Raw genomic sequence first — 20,706 nt, 5'->3', positions numbered from 1 at the left:
GACAGTGTGACTGTTCGCACACAACCAAACACGTCTGCTACCTCTAGTAAATCTGACAGTGTGACTGTTCGCACACAACCAACAACGTCTGCTACCTCTAGTAAATCTGACAGTGTGACTGTTCGCACACAACCAACAATGTCTGCTACCTCTAGTAAATCTTGACAGTGTGACTGTTCGCACACAACCAACCACGTCTGCTACCTCCAGTAAATCCAACAGTGTGACTGTCTGCACACAGCTAAACACGTCTGCTACCTCTAGTGAATACACCAGTGTGACTGTCTGCACACAGCTAAACACGTCTGCTACCTCTAGTAAATCTGACAGTGTGACTGTTCGCACACAACCAAACACGTCTGCTACCTCTAGTGAATAAACAGTGTGACTGCCTGCGCCAACTATACACGTCTGTTACCTCTAGTGAATCCTGTGGTGTGACCGTCTGGAGTAGAAACTTGACCACCACAGGGAGATCATCCATCTCGACAGAGGACAATGTCTGCAGAACAGAACCTCGCACCTACACAAAGAAACATCATATTTACAACAGTGATGAAGTTTTTCTGACAAATTCTTTATTCATTTCAGATTCAACATTCGAATTCATTTTATAACAGACTTCTGTATGTTACTTGACTCATCATCCAATAATACGGACATGTACTGCAGTAAAGATATGATGTAATGTTTGGTGGCAGGGCAGGGAATTGAAGTGTTTAATGCTGCAGTAAGACGTTTCAACTATACCACAGTGGTCTGTAACTAATCAAGTCTCAACCGGACAAACCAGTGAATGAGAGGACGAGCATCGATCCACACATTGGGAAACAATGACACCCAGTGAGTCACAGAACCTGATAACGTGTTCCTCTTTATCCTGGGAAGAGACAATCATGGGCTACTGGGGACCTTATCTTCTCCGGAATCCCCGGGAGGGTGGAATGTTTGGGAGATTACAGACACATACAATCAGAATTTGGCCTAATTCAAAGTCTGTGAAAGTTCTTTCAAATACCAACTATCAATAATTATTGTGTAAGGCAATATTGAGCCATACCTCGGCTAGAAGTTCTGGTTTCAAGGCCAGGTTTGATAAAGCATCAAGAATCGGAACTGTCATTCGGTTGCCTTGTAGAAGAATATCACTGAAAGTATCAATATTACCTATGAAGATATCATAATCTTACATCACAACACTTACTTATCTTTAAACTTTCTCCACATGAACAACATGTCAATGTATCCTATGAACACATGTTTCGAACATTGTGACTGTGTCTACAGCAAGTAGTCAGAAGCCATATTCTCATAAGCTAGGCCCATGTGTGAGCAGTAAATCTGATGAAAGTGATGTGAAAGGACAAGTTAGGGTGAGTTGACTCACAGGTTTTTCTCACTGACAGTATTCAAATTACTCAGGAAACTGCTGGAACAGTGTTTCCATTCAGTTACAAGTACACTGGTTCTCTGGGACGGAAGCACTAATAGTGGTACAGGTAAAGTACTCGCAGTTACTGGTAAACGGAAACACTGCGAAAGTCTTTATCTGGAACAAACTGTACTTCAGTTGAAACCTTCAGGCAAAGGACAGATTAGAACTCCTACCTGAGAGCTTTAGCCACATCACCATGTTCTGTGTCCTCCACCACTTCCGGCAGACACAGGATTATCTCCCTTTGTACATCAGGTGAGCTGATGTCTATCATTTCTAACATTTTAGTTGTTAGCTCCTGAAAATGAAATACATTTAAGTCATACTGTAAACAAAGAGTATATGAGCTATATATCCAGGTCTTGTTAACATTATTTTATATTTCAATTTATTACTCGCTCGTGAAGAGATCACCCGTTTAACAACAATAAACTGGTAATACACAACATACGTTCTGTTCAACAGGAATTCTGAGGTGTTGCTAACTGTTGAAAGATAAGTACGGTAGCAGCAGCAAGGGTAAATATTCTTGCATCATTTTGTCCTTAAAGAAATACAAGGCTCAGATCAAATGACAGCCTGCACAAGACAGCCAATGAGTGAGTGTCTGGGCTTCACACATCTTTAAACAGTATTCCAGTTATATCACAGCATGTCAGATTAATGTGGTAGGAAAGCCCAAATTGATGCAGGTCTCAGACATTTACCACTTAAAACCCATGAGCATGGGTATGGAGCCTAAGATGACTGGCCACCGTGACCACCCACCCCACCCCACACTTGAATGTCATAGTGTATATTACAGTTGCTACCCATGTTACTCAGAGTCAATGTCTCTATCTCACACTCAGCACTCAGTGTCTGGCAGCGGTAACCAGGACAGTCAGCATCATCGCTTTAAACTTAATTTCCATAACACCTAACCAAAACCAGCTAGATAACAGGACATCAGGTACTTCACAGATCATTACTGTTCTACCAACTGCTGACATGCATATAAATATTATCAGTGTTACCCATGTAAATAGAGACTGTAGTTATAGCCACAAGAACCATGACGTACCTTACAGTTGACGATTCTGTCCAGCCACCGGAACTGGCTGAGGAGGACTCGGGGGATGAATATCTTCTCTCCATTCTCAAACACAAAACTGGAAGGGGACATAATGATAAGAACTTAAGTATGGGTAGAAGCTATGGAGTAGAATGATGGGACATGGCTGAATCCTCTGATCATTACAGCACACGTTTTGGAACAAGAATTCTATCTCCAGGATCAGTGAATTAAACATACTGCACACAATCAAAGATCCTTTGTCACACAGTTTGTGTGAGGAAACGATATAAATAGACATAAATAGAGTCCCACATCAGACTCATCATGTCCCTTTGTCCTAGCAATTAAAACAGAAAGCTAATTTTGGATGTTCCAAAAATATGTAGGCAATATTCAAACACTGTCCAAACACTCATCTGGGATTTATCTAGGATTCCAAAATAAGTGCTCTTTGCAAAAATGACTTTGTTTAAAAGTAGGATTTTATTTAAGCCCTTAATTTCCTAAATTCAGAGGTATGTTAACATTGAATTTTAACATTGCATTTAACGCTAGAATGTTAAAATATGCATCTAAGTCTCTTCTTCAGTATTGGTCCTGTTACAAGTGAAATACAAGTCACCTTAGGCCATAATATCAGTTATAAATAAAGCAGCATGAATTGGGAAATGTTTCATTCCAACTTGGGAATTCTTACAGACATTTGCTGCCGTATATTAGGGCCGTATATTGGCCTTTGAACAGATAAACCCCTGCTCATTCCTGAGTACCAGTATATGATGATTTTCATCACGCATGCACAGCAAAGTTTGTACATGTATTAATACTTATTGTAAATTTCTTAAATTTGCTGAAAATAATTTAAATCTTTGAATCAGACAACTGAAAGCACCATTCCTGTCAAGTTAAGTCTACAGAGCTTGGTGATAGCCATACTACACAGTGTGTGGGCACTACATGCTTACTCGTCATCCCCCATGAACAGCGGCAGCTTCTCCAGCAGCAGCTTCATCACCTTGGACTGCAACATCAACGTCAACTCTAACACACAGCACAGTAGTGAAAGCCGTTTTTTAATATACCCAAAGCATACATCAATTATCAGAGGGAAGCACTTAACACTGCCTCAACAGATGTCTAGTCCAAACACTCGGGTATTTTTTAAAAGTTGGCATTAAAACTCACATAGCCAGAAAGTTCAGCAGATAATTTCTTGTTTTGAGCAGAAATGCCTTCCTCTTCATTTAAATCAAAACATATCAAGAGGTGCTCACATATCAGTGGCACACTTCATTCATGTATCAAAATATGTGTTAAGGTGTGAAATTATCAAACATACCAACCTGCAAAATATCAATTCCTAAAAGAATTTTCACCATGCTGTCTTGTACAGGATATCTTGCACTGAAAACACAAAAAGCATTGTCACTGAAATCATCTAACAGAGTTCTGAAAAAGTTTCATTACAAAACAGTGCCTCAGCCAATCAAAACATAATCAAAAGGGAAGTATCAATACCAGTGTTTGATATTTGTGAAACCCTCTATCTATACCAGCCCACCTGTCACACTCCTGAGCTGTGTGGGTCGCCATTACACTCTTGCTTAGTCTGAAAGTAAAACAATGATTCCATCAGTCATCAGCTAATCACATTCGTCATCAGCGGTACAGAGGAGAGAACATGGAATCTCACGCTAAACATGAGTATTTGATTGGTTAATGTTGTTTGTTTGTTGTTTAACGCCGCACTCAGCAATATTCCAGCTATAGGATGGCGGTCTGGGAGGTGGGAGGGGCACAGGGATGGGGCAGTATGCGAATGTAATTGTAAGTGTCTGTGTGCGTACGTGCGTAATCAAGTAATCAACATCATGAGCATTGATCGACACAATTGGGATACGATGACAACCATCAACCAAGTCAGTGAGCCTGACCACCCAATGCCGTTAATTGCCTCTTAAAACAAGCATAGTCGTCCTTTACAGCAGGCATGGGTTGAGTGAGTGAGATGGGTTTAATGCCACAATATTCAATGCTTGTCGGCTTAATGTCTGAGGAAAGTCCGAAGTGATGCAGGTCTTAGACGTTTACCACTTTGGTGAAACCCAAGAGCATGGGTATGATGCTGACAAACCCAGAACCGGAAATCAAACCCACGATCATAGGTTCCTGGCATGCCCAAGGGCCGCAACTCTGCACTGTGTATTGTGGCACCTTTGACTAATAGGCAACCTAAACATATCGCTATGGTAGTTTTTCCCATATCTCCATGGCAACATTTAATTGGAAATGCATATTTTCATAAAATGTGCAAAAGTAGACTTTCAATGATAACAATTCTGTACCAGTTCATGTTGGAGGTAATTTGGATTTTTCTCTGGGATTAAAAATGACACATAATAATCATTGCCTTAATATTAATGTTGATCATCACTGTAAACATCCCAAGTAACACTAGAACTTGCAGGGGTTGACTTAACTGTGATCCTTGCAGGTTGGTAGTAGTTTATCCTTGCAGGTTGGTAGTAGTTCATCCTTGCAGGTTAGTAGTAGTTTATTGATATGCTAATTCATATTTAGCAACTGACAATGTTAACAGAGGCGCCAACACATAGTCACCAGGAGCGCAAGTAAGTTCATTTCCCTTTAATCTATCCAGGCAATTGTATGGCCCTTTAACTTCAGATGTGTTTTTTGAAAGATGTCAGAACATGTCACTAAGGAAACCAGATGAGCCTGAAACTTATAATCAAATCAAGGGAGATAACTCCACCAGCAATGTTTGTCTGTTTGTTTGTTGTTTAACATCGCTCTCTGCAATTTTCTAGCTATATGACAGCAGTCTGTAAATAATTGAGTCTGGAAATGACAATCCAGTGATTGAAATCATGAACATCGATCCACGAAAATTGGGATACGATGACATGCATCAAACCAAGTCAGCAAGCCTGACCACCCGATCCCGCTAGTCGCCTCTTACAACAATCACCGGCAGTGAAACTACAAAGGTTTCTGTATGACAATCACAAGGTGTAAAGTGTGACTGCCAAGTATTTGAATGATAATCATAGTGAACATATTTGTTAACTCACCTGTGAGTGTCTTCAATGTAAGTCTCGAATCCTTCGAAGAAGTCTTCCACAACCTGAGAAACATGACACACATCAGTAGATGTTCAACTGTGAAAGAATATTTACGAAAACTAAGGCTAAAAAAAACCTATAGTCTTGGTTCTCAGGTACAGCCCGCATCATCATAAAGTCTGTCTCACATTTCATTTATATTTCTTTTCTTTTTTTTACAAATATTAAATCCCAATACTTAAAACAATGCGATCCAAAATAGCACGCAGTTACTTCCCTTTGTTTTGGTAACGGCGGCGATAGGCGTTTGTATGCTTGTTTATGTAGAGAGGCCCTTTGCTAGGTTGATTTTGGTTTTATACTAGTTTGAATAAAAAAAAAAACACTGCCCACTCGCACGATATTTTCAAAGGTCATTGCCTGAAAAACGATTCTTTAATTTTTTTAAGCCTTATAGATAGAAGTTACTTTGTAAGCAGCCTGAATATGATGATGCTGAAACTGAACGTTGCATAAATAATCAGACCTACCGCTGGGTAGTCATTGTGTCTCTTGACACTCAGCATCAAATCTCTCTGAAACACAGCCTGGTCCACGGCTGAAACAAGGCAAAAATATTAACATCAAAATATTTAAAGCAAATGTTATTCAAAGATCATATACAGACAGATAAGAAATTCTCAAGCTTAAAGTACATATTATAACCAGGTCTGCTGGGTTACAATGAATCTCACCAACACTCAATATTTTAACACTGAAGAACATTTGCCATGAACAAGTTCTTGCTCTCTAGAAAAATGTGAACTGGTGCATTTTTACCTACTGTTGTAAACTCTTCATTTCAAAATCTTAACTGAATTATTATTTCTTAATTTCAAATTCATATGAATACTTTTCATACCAAAGCATCATTAACAAGAGACTCATTTGTTCATGAGACAGGGATGAGATGTCTTTCTAAAAAAAAAAACACACTCAAATTTAGCCAGAGGTCTGGGGTACTATATGATTTGAGTATACTGTAATATCACAAAAGTGACCCTTGACGCAAGGAAATCCACAGAATTTTGTACATCCGCTGAAAATTCATGATGAGAGCTTTTACCAGTATTCAAGCACCGCTTGGGACACGAAACTGGACTTCACACACCATACTATTCATACAGTCAGTATGAGAACTCACTAAGTTCGTTGTTAGAATGGCCATCTTTCAGAAAAAATCCAGCATTCACTATCAGCTCTGTAAACACAGACTTCTCTGTGTAGACATCTGTTGATTTCTTCTTCTTGCTCGACTGAGCTGAAACATCATATCCATGTTTTAATATTTGATGAAACGATATGCATTAACACAAAATGAAGTCTATCATGTAACAAGCATGAAATACTCATATCCCCCGCCAATAAGACATGGATGTGTGCAAGGCAAGAAATATTGTTCGGTTTTCAAGATCTGCCCCGGGAACAAGCACTACTGCCATTTTCAGTCTTAAATACAAAAATCCCAAACTATCAAAAGGCACCAGTTCACCACCAGACCTACCTATGTGCCAAGTTTGGTTAAGATATCTCATGGTTTTAAGTTCTGCTCCGGAAACAAAACGCGACGGACAGAACCTATTCCTGTATCCCCTTCCACTTAATGGCGGGGCATAATAATAGCACATTGCATCATAGTGCAATCATGAATCAGTTTGGGGAGTCTTATGAGAACTGTCAGATATTAAGCCACTGAAATGAACTACAGCCAGTGTAGATTGCAGACACTGCAGTAAACCATGGTCCCTCAATATTGGTAGGAAGTCACTGGATCATCGTGATCATCTACAAAAATATATACAGTTGCCTACCAACTGAGATTTATTTGTACAATGTCACACTCAGCAATATTCCAGCTGTATCAAACCAATGACTGATATCATGAGCAACGTCAATTGAGTACAATGACACACAATCAGCAAAGTCACCAAGCCTGACCCCCAACTCCATGTGATCTACTCTTCAGACAAGCATCAGTTGCTGGGGACCAAATCTAACCTGGAATCACCACAGGGCCTGGAGTCAGGTAGGTATGTATTAATGGCAGACATCCATTGGAACTATATGCATCAGTTATTAAGGTTATCAGAGGTGGGTGGTGAAACATGATAAGAAAAGTTTAAACAAAACAAGTACTGGTAAAGATGTTAGCTATTCCTTGTTAACAGAAAAGGAAAACAAAATGACACATGATCAAAAAGCTACAGATTTTACCCGAGGAATCACTGTTTTTCCTTTTTCCTTTCTGCATGATGTTTGTTCATTAATGTTCACACCAACCCAAGATGGCCGAGGGGAGAATCTACAAATACAAACTTAGAATAAATAATCAAACATGGCAAATGTAAAATACATGCCTTGTGATGCCTGTACTTGCTATACATTTGTGTAAATTAAGTAAAAGAAATTACAAATTTTACAGGTATTCTAACTACACAAATTATATATGACTTATTCCACAAGAGACTTGGTCACATATGATACAATTGTTTGTTTGTTTGATTGTTGTTTAATGCCGCACTCAGCAATATTCCAGCTATATGATGGCAGTCTGTAAATAATCAAGTCTGGATCAAACAATACAGTGATTGACATCATGAGCAACGACCCCCGCTATTGGGATACGATGACATGCATCAGCCAAGTCAGCCAGCCTGACCGTTAGTCGCCTCTTACAACAAGCATAGTTGCCTTTTACAGCAAGCATGGGTTGCTGAAGACCTATTCTACCCCGGATCTTCACGGGTCACATGGTGACCTGGCATGTTTTATGAATCCAGGAATGGTTTCATTCAGATTGGTCAACATTATTTTTTTAAAGCATTGATGTATTTTACTTTCCAATTAGAATAGACTACACGTGTACACACCTCATTTTTGACATGTTTAGGATTTTTTATACCTATCTCACCTGTATATATCAGGACATGAGTTTCGTTAACAAGATTCAACATAACATACATTGGCGATTGTACAGGTCTAAACCCAACGTCAGAACAACGTATAGTCATACTATATAACTGCCAATCACTTATCACTTTATATGGTAACAAATGTATGACTAACAGTAGAAGCACGTGTTACGATTATTCTTGTTGGTAACAGTTCAATAACAGTAGGCTATAGACCAAGTCATAGACTATCAGCTGCATTTGAAGCGGTGTCTAAATATCTCTCCCACACATCTATAAGCATCGTTATTAGAACTATCGTCCAGATAACCGTTTCAAAATACATTGGCAAAAATAGCAGATAAGATGTCATCAATGTTACTCTGCAAATTACACACGTTTTGTTACCCGAAAGTGTCTATTTCACAAGTGTTGAATTCTTATTTCCCGCCATGTTTGTTTACGAAATACTTGCTGTATGATGTCCCTAACAACTAGTGTTATTTGAGAAACTTCAACAGTCTTCTGTTGGTATATACTACGCAATCGTTTTAGTTCATGTGAACAAATATCTAAAATGCCTGAAATAGTTTTCTGTTTGGGACAGGTGACGTATGTTTTATTAATGTAAGGTGGGTAGCAGTATCCCCCCTCCCCCCCCCCTGATTATAAAACTTAAGCTTTGTATAAGTCTATTGTGAAACAAAGTGTTAGCTCTTCAATATGGTGCATACCATTATTTGGAGCTTCAAATTGATTTCCTTTTAGAAACTTTTAGCAGTTATCTTTGTGTGTTCACTATATTTTTCGTGACATATCACAACATCCTCAAATGTTTTCTGTTTGGTCATCTGTCCGTTATCTCTCAAAGTGTCTCTCTGATTAAGGACACTTTTAGAGCAAAACATATTTATTTTCCATGAAAATATCCAAATCTTCATCCATCCGGACTGTTCCATTCTAATTACAAGAAAACCAAGCATTTCAGCGGTCCACTGAAAAATCATAAACCCAAACACAGTTTATTAGTATTATTAAGTATTATACCCATTATATATTCATTATCTGTTTACTTCAGTGATAACGCCGCGGGGTTCCATGTTAGTATTAATTCACAGCAACCTGTGTTTGTCGTAAGGAGGACTTGGTGGATCGGGTGATCAGGCTCGGTGATTTGGTAAATAGCGTTTCATCATTGATCGTTGCTCACAACATCAATCACTGGATTGTTTTGTTCAGACTCGATTACTTACAGGCCTTCGCCATATAGCTGTGATATTGGTGAGTGAGGCTTTAACAACAAAACCTTCAGTGATGTACCTAACTACATAAATATATAACCATGAATGTACATCCGCACACGCACGCACACAGACACTTACAATTACATTCGCACACTGCCCCATCCCCGTGCCCCTCCCACCTCCCAGACCGCCGTCCTATAGCTGGAATATTGCTGTAGGCGGCGTTAAACAACAAACAAAACACACAAAAGAGCATACGTTGTCTTCTATTATGTTTAATACTCATATTCCTTGTTCAAGGTCACTGTCAAGATCCCGTTTTTATTAACCGTTATTTTAGTTTCCATTTTATTATAATAACACGTAGATAATGTCTGGCACGACCTTGAACCTATAAACAACTGAACATGTCTGTCATACCAATATTTCAAAGCTTCACGTTACTTTAAAATTTGACTTTTTCCAGTGCGTTTGAAAAGACCCTTATCCCACCTCGTTCGCTTAAAATGATATAAAAATGACAAAATAGACACCAAAAATATGGATAATAACTTCTGTATTATAGTGTAATAGCGACGTATCAGTACAGATCTTTATACCGTTGTCAAGCAGGCCTGGATAATGAACATGATAAAGAATTATGTAAAGGATTATCATCAGCATTCGCCAGGGGGATTAAACTGAGTAGCTTAACTAATAACAAGAGAAGGAAAATATAGTAACAACATGATTGACAAAGAACACACGATAATGAAGCCAATTATATAATTCAGTACCATGTTGATTATTCAGTCTTGCTTGACAACGGTATACAGATCTATACCGAAACGACGCTATTACAGCATCACAAAGAAGTTATTCTCTTCCTTGTGTGTATCACTTCTAAATGCTATTGGAAGACTTCATAAATTATCCATATTTTTTGGTCTACTTTGTCTTCCGTCAACTACTGAGAAATGCCTATCACACAACTGATCAGATAATGTGTTTGTATAAGTTGTCCAGCTGACAGGACACACGTCGAACCACGCGTCATGACTTTGACAGGTAATCACAACGGCAATATTTCTCTTCCAGTGTGGAGTAAACAATTTGCCATAAACTGTTGTCTTTAATACATTGAACAAAGCAGCTTATGTGTGTAACAAATACACTAAAAGAGCAACAGATCAAGAATAGGGTAAACGGGACTGAACAGATTATTAAAACCGATATAGCCATAACAATCAACAGAAGGTTTTCAAATCATTTCTTAAAATAACTAGTTTTTCCGAAAGTAGCAGTATTTAACTCCTCGCGGAGGAAAACATCCCCAGCCAATGATCAGTAGGTCCGATGACCTCACCTTTGAACTTTCAGGTCAGCACAAGAAATGTCAGCATGCGGGAAGAGATTCTTGTCCGCCTTGATAGTATTTTGAAACGTTAACTATTTTTGACATCTTATGCATATATGCTCTTACCAGCTTGATACTGCACTGAATGAAAAGACTTGCCAAGAGGTAAGTTATGTTTATAAGTAAAGAAAACACAAGTTGTTGATAGCACTTATTTAGTTGGTGACACTAAAAAAATGATCTAGATCTAAGTCATGTAGAAAATGATTGACACTGACAGTCCATTTAAAAAAAATAATTTTTTAATGTTTCAGATTGATAATATTTTCAAAGTGAAACTTATTAACTTACCACTGCTGTCATTTGTATATATACTTGTTGCTTGTTGTGTTGGTATTAATTCTCTGTGTGGGATGCAGGAGAACCTTTACGTGAACGAGTCTTGATATGCATTTATGTTCATGTATGATTTTGAGGACGTCCCATTTGAAGTGGTATGTTATATTTCAGTTTGTGTGTTGTTAATTTCGCACTCAGCAATACTGCAGCAATATGACATCCTTTTAATATTCATGTCTAGAGCAGACAATACAGAAATTGATTTAAGATTAACCATCTCACACTCAAACATAGATCGATATACATCTCCTTGTATACCCCTGAAGACCTGGGTTAGACTAGTTCTTCAGCAACCCATGTTTGCCGTAACAGCCGACTGTGCTTGTCGTAAGAGGCGACTAATGGGATTGGGGGGTCAGTCTCACTCATTTGGTTGATGTATGTCATCATATACCAATTGCATGGATCGATGCTCATGATGTCAGTCACTGGATTGTCTCATCCAGGTTAAATATTTAGTATGCTTCCAAAAGTGCAGGCGTGTACCCCTACACCCTACCTCTTTGGATCCTTGTATTCACCGGGGCCTGATTTAACTATATAACCCATGCACCAGTGCAGCCTGTTATTGAAAAGGGCAACCTAATATGTATGTCTATGTGCCCCAAGTGCATGTAAGACTAATTCAATTTTATGTCTGACTTACCCTTACTTTTCTACCCAACATTGATTTTTGAACTCACTCAAACCTTTAAGCTTTACAAACCATACTACACCACTAGTTTTTTGTAATTTGTCCTTTGTTCTTGGGCGTGATGTCATCAAGATGTGGGTACTTCAAGATTATGTGCACATAATCCTGTAACGTTTTACAGCAATACATCATTTATTTATGTAAAATCGTGATACAGTCGTCGGAGATTTTATTTATTTAGACTGCTGTAGTTAATGCATCTATGTTTCGACTTTGATAAATTTATGGGACCAGTGTGCAACCTGGTTTTGTCCGGTGCAACTATGTTTTTTTGGTCAACATGCACCTGGTGCAAGTTAAATCAAGTTCCTTAAATCGTGCCCTGTATACCAAGACGCACATTCAACTATGTCATTGAACCTGACCACCAGATCCATGCTGTCGCCTCATAGGACAGGTATAGGTTACTGGTGACCTATTCTAACCCAGACTCCCAATAGGGGGGCTTCGAAATTGTTGTCTGAGTCTCTTTAAAAACATAACCAGTTGCCGTTCAAGACATACTTTTTCCTTTCAAAGCTGGAATTCCTGTTTTTATCTGTTTCCAGAAAATCAAACTATGAGCTTGTCTTAATACCTCTCAAATCTGGAGTGTAAGCGCAGATTGGGCCCCAGATTAACATATCAAGTTGCCCCTTTGGTTTCGACACCCGGGATGAATCATCTATATACTTTCTCAATGTCTGGAGATTATCAGATAAGCCAAGCTTCTCTCAAGTGCGAAAGTCCCCTCGTTACAAGAGCTCAGTTGATGTCCCTTCCTGCAGCATGTGTGAGGTGCCTTTATGTGATAGGAGAGAGGCTAATTCCAATGTTGGAGGGCTTGTTTTCATAACAAGGATGGTATGTACGGGGATGCTGAATGAGCGTGTCTGGAGTTGTCTGGGGGATAATGCAGTCAGTCGAATGTGTGTGGGATTCAGGGGCTCTAGAGTAGGTACTTGTTATTAATGGGCATGTCTAGGGTATAGGTTAATGTAGCATGTGCCAGTTACTGTGGGATGTGGGGGATACTGCTTCAGTGGACATTCAGTATGTGCTTTCAACCCGAGCTTCATTCATAATTGTCTCAAACAGGGTTCTGTAGTCTGTCTTACAGACCCTGATACAAATATATCAAATACAGCCCATGCAAGTCTATAATGTTTGGCAAGTCTAGATTACTGCAGTATCTGAAAATGAAGCGAGTCTCTGGGCTCCTTTTTATTATATTTTCATTAAGATAATTTAACAACTTTTTTTCTGCATGATATGTTCATTTCAGATGTTTGTCTAAGGGTCCTGCTGCAAATAGCTTGGTGATGTGGAGTAAAGCAAAACCCACTCACTAACTCACTGGGATTTTGATGGAGACTAGATATCTTTTTTTATTTAAACTTTGTGCCAAATTATTTTGATCTAAAATCACCTTGCAACAATGTATTTTTTCTGTGTGTTTTTAAAAAAAAAATTTTTTCATAAAATCCCAGGCCACCCCTCCAGAACATTAAACGGTTGGTCCCTTAGTATTAAAATCAGAAAATTGATTTTTAGAGCCTGTTTCTAAATTAGTTATTAAACTATGCAATTGAAAAAAACATGAATATTATTAACAATGATTAACATCAGCTTCAAATGTTTATGAAATGAGTATTGGCCTTGAAATATCCTATTTGTTTGATAATATGGTGGATTTTCTGTCATAGAATAACCCTGACTAAGCATTGTAGCTTATCTTCATGTTCCTAATGTTTATATACAGGAGTGAGATTGGAAATGTTGGCAGAGAGTTGGCAAATAGATACTAAATAATAATTCAGGCCTCATAAACATAATTGTTTGTCTCTTGTTACATACTTAAAATGATAGAGAAGTTGCTTTGGGAAAAAGTTTCATTTTATCAAACTTTGAGATTGTAATATAGTAAGTAAGATATCAAGTGTCTTCCCTGTAGATAGGAATATGGGTTGACAAGACGTTAACTGGCAAAAATTAGAATTATGGGTTTGCCAAGGTTGGTTGTACTTTATATGTAAAGTGTTAGGTGGGGAAAGGTAGCTAAAATATAGCTTGGGTAACCAAAATAGGGGTTGATTTAACTGCCGGAGACCCGTGAAGATCCGGGGTAGAATAGGTCTTCAGCAACCCATGCTTGCCGTAAAAAGTGACAATGCTTGTCGTAAGAGGCGACTAAAGGGATCTGGTGGTCAGGCTCGCTGACTTGGTTGATGCATGTCATTGTATCCCAATTTGCGTAGATCGATGCTCATTATGTCAATCACTGGATTGTCTGGTCCAGACTTGATTATTTACAGACCGCTGTCATATAGCTAGAATATTGCTGAGTACAGTGTTAAGCAACAAACAAACAAAACAATTAAAATATAAGTGCTGGGCCAAAGTCTTTGATAGACATTTGTAAGTTGGAAGAACCTGAAGACATGAAAGCCTATGGATGACAACTTCGTTATTCTTTGTATCAACGTTTCAGGGCTAGCTCTCCATCCTTACGAGGACACGGGTGGCCCAGTCGTCTAAGGCGCACCAGAAACTGATGATTTTGTGTTCAAATCCTGGTTCGCCCCGATTATGTTTCTAGGTTTGTCAGCACCATACCCGTGCATGTGGGTTTCAAGTGGTAAACGTCTGAGACCTGCATCACTTCAGGCTTTCCTCCCACATTAAGCTGGCATGCCGAATATAACTGGAATACTGGTAAAAGCGGCTTCGAACCCAACTCACTCACTCTTCACCCTTACATCAGTGAAGGGGCAAGAAGGAGGCATGGAACATTGTTAGAAAGAATAAGTTGTCATCCTTGAAAAGTTTCATGCCATTATAAAAAATCTGTGTGATCACACTTTCACATGTTTTGAAGACTGAAAGATGAGATATTTTAATCTACTGCCCACTTTATGCTCAACTTTAATGGTTAAATCTGTGTACTCCGAGTCAGCTTGTAATACTTTTAGTGATTTTAATGATGTGCAGATATTCAGTGTCATTATGTCAAACCGAGCTATAGGCATTTTGCTGTGGGCAGTTGATCAGTAAGCATGTTTGTTTTGTAGTATTGCTGCCTATATTAATCAGGTTTACTCCCTGGGCTGGGACAGGTAACTCGGGTCCTCATGTTTGGTGGGTCTTGAGTTGGACCCGGGTACCCACAGGACTACCCGGACCCATGGTTAGTCACATGATGTATTGTTTCAAGACAATAACAATAAAACGACACATCACATTGCTAATGTTTGTGTTTCTTTTGTACAGACATTTCTGGTCTAGTGGTAGAGCGTCTGCCTGGAGAGCGGAAGGTCCGGGGTTCGATCCCCGGCCGCGTCATACCAAAAGACGTTAAAAGATGGTACTTGTTGTTACCCTGTCTGGCGCTCGGCATTAAGGGGGTAAAACAAGGACTGGTTGGCTCGGAGTCAGTGTACTGTGTCTCAGTGGGGTATCCATGTTAAACTGTGGCATGGTATCTCAGTGAGCTAGCACTATAAATCGGCATCAGTCCGGACTAGTACAAGCAGCCACACACACACACACACACACACACACACACACACGTACATGCACGTTGCTATATTAGTGCAATAATCTTGGACGCAAGGTTAAACCCAATTTCACCTCACCTCACCGCACAGACATTTTGTATCCAGCTCTTGGTACCTACAGCAGGTACCCGGGTAGGGTCGGGGAATAGAGGGGTGGATACCCAGGTATCGAATTTGGACCTTCCCACCCTTATTTACATCAATATGTGTTAACTCCAATATCACCCTAATTTTTTTCTGGATTAAAAAATATAAGAAGTAAAAACATTAATTTTTTAAATGACTACCAGCCAAATAAGACATATACAACATGCTTATCTTTTGGCAATTAGCTGCTTCATTAGATGATGACTTAATGACCTGTAATTAGCCATAAGATAAGTGTGGTTAATACAATAAGGCCTTGATGACAGCTCAACACAGGTGACAGTTGCCTGGCTGAGGATGTGATGCAATGTAAGTGCCTGTAGGCAGTGATTAGGCCGCTACTATCTGGTTGTGTAATTGATTCAGATAGGATCATCAGTGCCTGCTGTAGCGTCACATGTTCATTGACTGACCCCACATTGTACAGCATCTGTGCTGAACTGGATGTTAAGGTCAAAATAAATATGTTAGTAGATTTTTTTATTATGAATGGTGGGGACATTTTATTTTTTATATTTTATTCTTTTTCACAACAAATTGTTCCAGACAGTTGTGAGCATTCACTGTACGATGGGTGAACATTTATAATTAAGATGGATTTGAGTAGGAGACTTTTAGTGGCAATAAATTCTTGTACAGGCGAGGCTCTTTTTGTTTCTGGGTGTAAAGAGTCTTTGTATGACAAATGCTTGCAAATAGGGGAAAAAATACATTTCAGATTTCATTTTTGTTCTTCAAGAGGTTATTTAAATATGTTGCAATGTGTGCAGTGTTTATGAAGTTCAGACCTCGTCCGTCTCACAGTTTGACATTCTGTATACAGTGTTGTCAGGTAGGCCCGACACCATTAGTTCTCCTTCTCCTAAACACAACAAAATACACAACTACAACATATTGGAATACTGTCCGGTGAACTGACTGAACTGCAGTTTATTCATCAACATATATCTACATTATCAGCAACATCATCAGTGCCTTTCCCCCCCCGGAATTTTTACAGAAAACATGTTTCCTTGTGAAAGTTAACTTGAATAAAAAATGAATAATCTTATTTTCACCCCCTGTCAAAAAAAGTTAACTTTGACCTTGATCATGACCATCATCAACACAGTGTAATTTACATGAATATACACTAGATGCTTCACATTTCCAAATTATATAATATTCACAGGCATCGATGTCATGTCATGTATTCTAATGGCTTGTCAGCGCATACTCATCAGAGTATATCGGATCCCAAATCCATACTCTCACAATGGGAGTTTTAAACTATGGATACCTATCCATCTCACAATGTATTATCATGGCTTGCAAGCACAACATGCAAACAAAGCATAACATCCTGATAATGATATGAACAGCAGCAGCTACATACATAAAAAAAAATTAATAAAGATTCATCCCACTTGTCCTTCAATCGGCATCATACCTAACTGAACATGTTTAATATAGCCAGAGCCCCTAATGCAATGCAACTGAGAATGAAGTTTCCACTTTGCGCCTTTACTTATATACCCCTTACGAGACCAAGTTACCTCCCTTTGTTGTGCTCTCTGACGTTAGGAGAAAATAATTTCGTTCTAATTTTGTCCCACGAACTAAAGAAATTATATTTCTCATTGCAGGCCTGTAGTTTCAGTTTTGTATACGTCAGGTTGATTTATTTGTCACCCTGACCTGTATGTTCAACCAGTCACTCAACATACTTTCACAATAATTTCCGTAATCTGTAGCTATTGCAATTGCTTACAGTCAATGTAATCACGTAACCAGTCAAATCATGAGCTCCTATATTTTGTGTGTAGTTTTAGGCGTCGCACAAGAACGAGAACTCAGACCGAATGTGCCCTGCAGAGTTGCCTGCCCTGACTCTCTTCAGTATGTGGCGGTGGCAAACCGCTGAAAAGAACTTAACAATTGCATGATTGGTCAGTTACCAGGGTCAGTGAATCTCTTGTACAGAAACAATATATGATAAAACTGTAATAAGTAATAAAACATGTTTAGGGCCAGCAGAGTTCATTCAGGACCTCCAGGTTTCAAAGTCTGTTGATCCTGATGCCAGTCTGCCAAATGTTATATTCTAATTCCTTGACTGTCTGTGCATTTTTTGTGGAGAATTTATAAATTGTCTGTGGTGTAATAAAATAATGCTTTCCCAATTTAGTCAATAGATATATGTTAGTTCTTGAAAAAAAGTCTTTTGCCTACAGACTAGCTCCATGGAAAGTCAAATAAATCCTGCAGTGATGAGACAAAACACTGGTGATTGTGATGTTGATCACAATGCAATTGGATCTCATTAACCACTTAGAAAAAAATATATGAAAAAAATGAAATATTGAAAATGAGGATGTGTTTTCCCAATTCAATATCTCCTTTCAGTGATATGGCCAAACTAATCATTATAAGGCCAAAACAAAAAACTGTCTGTTTAACCACATGCAACCAATTGTAAACATTGTCCGCCTAAAACAGAACTTAAGTTATTTTGTGACCTTGTTCCTGACCCAGATTTTTTAAATTTACAATATTGACTCAACTGAACGAGGAAGATGAAATCAACAAAAGAGTCACACTTAGGTCATATTTGAAAAACTTGTTACCGGTATATATCTTTTGTTGATTCATCACCAGCAACAACTTTATTATGAGTATCATTGATCAATTCATCATTTTATCACCAGCCAAAATATTGGTCATCTATAAATTGATTTATCATACCTCCATGTCAGAATGGTGAGATCTGATTGGTCCACTTGATCTTGATAAGATACTGTGTAACCTGCCTTTAGGGGGTAATAAATTTCTCAGCAGGGGAATAAATCTCTTATACCCCACCATGAGCAAGACAGGCTGCACATGGATTACTGAGAGTCAGGATAAATAGAGGTTATTACACGAGTGCGTTTGGGGATGGTAAATGGTAAATATCCTGCATTAGGAATAAACATTGTATTTAGCGAGCCTTGGCAGGTGATGGGTAAACTTCCCATTTTGTTCTGTAATCCACACATAATCATTATTCCATGAAGTTAGATTTGCAATGAAACTAAACCAGAGTCTTAAGAGTCATGCACATTAATATTTGATTAGAATTGTATAAAAAATAATTTAATTTGTTTAATAATTTTTAACAAATTTATGACCCTTGATTGGCCCTGTAATCTGGATTGTTTACAACAGTTGATGAAAATCCCCCTCTCTTTTGCCGAAATTATTTGAATCCCTTTTGTTGAATTTCTCCATTTTGTAATATTTACAGAATCTCCAGATCATCATAATTCAAGGCTTGGAGAAGGTGCCGGTTGCAAAAATAGCTTATCTTGATTTCATGTATGTTCATCTTCTACTGGGAAAACACTTAATGGCCTACAAAATGGTCATCCATATTTTAGTGTTACAGACAATATCATCTGTGATTCCTTGAATCAACAATTAATCACCAAAATTGTCAGCATATCTCTATGATTCTATTTAATAGCCGGTTTGGGAACATACGCGAAGGGAGATAAGTTTAATGTGCCATGGGTCGTTGGTTCAACTGTGATAGGGAGCTGCCATGCAGTGTTGAGTGGTGATTGTGGACAGTGCTCGGTGTGTCTGTGTCTGTCTCCAAGAGTGCAGACAGCCGGAAATGCCCCTTGTCCAGATCTGGAGATTACACTCTATTCAGGATGTTAATCACGTACTTGTCATGTACCAGAAATTACACTCTGGAAATAAATCCTTGTTAGATACCAAACGAAGGGACTGGCAATTTGTGCCACACTGAAGTATCTATCTCATTGACATTTGTAGTGGTTTGTTGACTTTTGTGTTCATCAAGAATAAAAAATTAAAAGAAAATTAGGTGAAGTAGAATTTAAAGTACAATCTTTCATGTAGTTGTCTTAACTAACTTTAGTTCTATTGGTTTATTTGAGGTCAAGAGGAAGGTTTTGATCATAAAGATAAAAATCATAACAATTATATGACATTGGGATGTTAAGGTAAAACTGCCTGCATATGAAGATCCAGGCAAGAACAGGTCTTCAGTATCCCATGCTTTTCATAAAAGGCGACAATTCTTGTGGTAAAAAGCGACTTAACAGGATCAGGTGGTCAGGCTCGCTGACTTAGTTGATGCATGTCATCGTATCCAAATTGCGTGGATTGATGCTCATGATATCAATCACTGGATTGTCTGGTCCTGACATGATGTATTTACAGACCACCGTCATATAGGTGGAATATTTCTGAGTGAGGCGTATAACTACAAACAAACATGACAGTAACTGTATCGTGCCACAGGGTAGCGCCGTACACCAAACTGCCAGTGTGCTTACTTCCACACAACAACATTCACTCACTGAAAGCTCCGTCCAGAGCCCATGTTCTCCCTCACTAGCTGAAATATCATCCATGATTATCCTGTGTGTTATATAGACATTATTATTCGAGCAACTGTGTCATACTGATTTTACGAAATGAGTGTCTGAATTCTTGTATTTCTCGAGTGAGAGCAAGGGTTTTACGTGAATTCTTACACAAGTTTACTAAAATCAGTGTGACCCATGTGAGTGTATTAATTTCTTTATAACCCTTTATTTCATAATCCTTTTGTGCTCCCCTGTAGAAATATGCACTGATCAAAATAACCATCTTAACAAAAACACAATTGTCAAAAGACGTCAACAATCTTCAAATGACATTGATGCTATCTGTTTAACGTAAACAATACACTGGTGCATGTAAAGTGACACTTGCACATACAATTTCTATTGACTTGGATATTTCTAACCATATGGTTAATAAATCATTTATCGTTATGATAAATAGAATGCAAATATAATACATTGGAAA

At 38.5% G+C, this 20,706-nt stretch overlaps 1 protein-coding gene across 1 annotated transcript in view; it reads right to left on the bottom strand.

Annotated features, from left to right (window-relative positions):
* LOC139444896 (Fanconi anemia group D2 protein-like) overlaps positions 1-8,955 on the bottom strand; it is a 55,975-nt gene extending 47,020 nt beyond the window's left edge. The window contains exons 1-12 of the mRNA XM_071225902.1: positions 8,904-8,955; positions 7,829-7,916; positions 6,759-6,875; positions 6,106-6,173; positions 5,585-5,637; positions 4,054-4,101; positions 3,836-3,896; positions 3,458-3,513; positions 2,499-2,586; positions 1,609-1,733; positions 1,061-1,148; positions 419-523 (exon numbers count right to left, since the gene is read on the bottom strand). Coding sequence (XP_071082003.1) covers positions 419-523; positions 1,061-1,148; positions 1,609-1,733; positions 2,499-2,586; positions 3,458-3,513; positions 3,836-3,896; positions 4,054-4,101; positions 5,585-5,637; positions 6,106-6,173; positions 6,759-6,875; positions 7,829-7,865 — 846 coding nt within the window. The 5' untranslated portion in view covers positions 7,866-7,916; positions 8,904-8,955. The remainder of the gene's footprint in view (positions 1-418; positions 524-1,060; positions 1,149-1,608; positions 1,734-2,498; positions 2,587-3,457; positions 3,514-3,835; positions 3,897-4,053; positions 4,102-5,584; positions 5,638-6,105; positions 6,174-6,758; positions 6,876-7,828; positions 7,917-8,903) is intronic.
* Between the last annotated feature and the right edge of the window lie 11,751 nt (positions 8,956-20,706).

Source organism: Haliotis cracherodii, unplaced genomic scaffold, assembly GCF_022045235.1.
Source record: "Haliotis cracherodii isolate W230 unplaced genomic scaffold, xgHalCrac1.p SCAF_6, whole genome shotgun sequence".
Classification (NCBI taxonomy): Eukaryota; Metazoa; Mollusca; class Gastropoda; order Lepetellida; family Haliotidae; genus Haliotis; species Haliotis cracherodii.
This window is presented reverse-complemented; position numbering and strand designations above follow the sequence as displayed.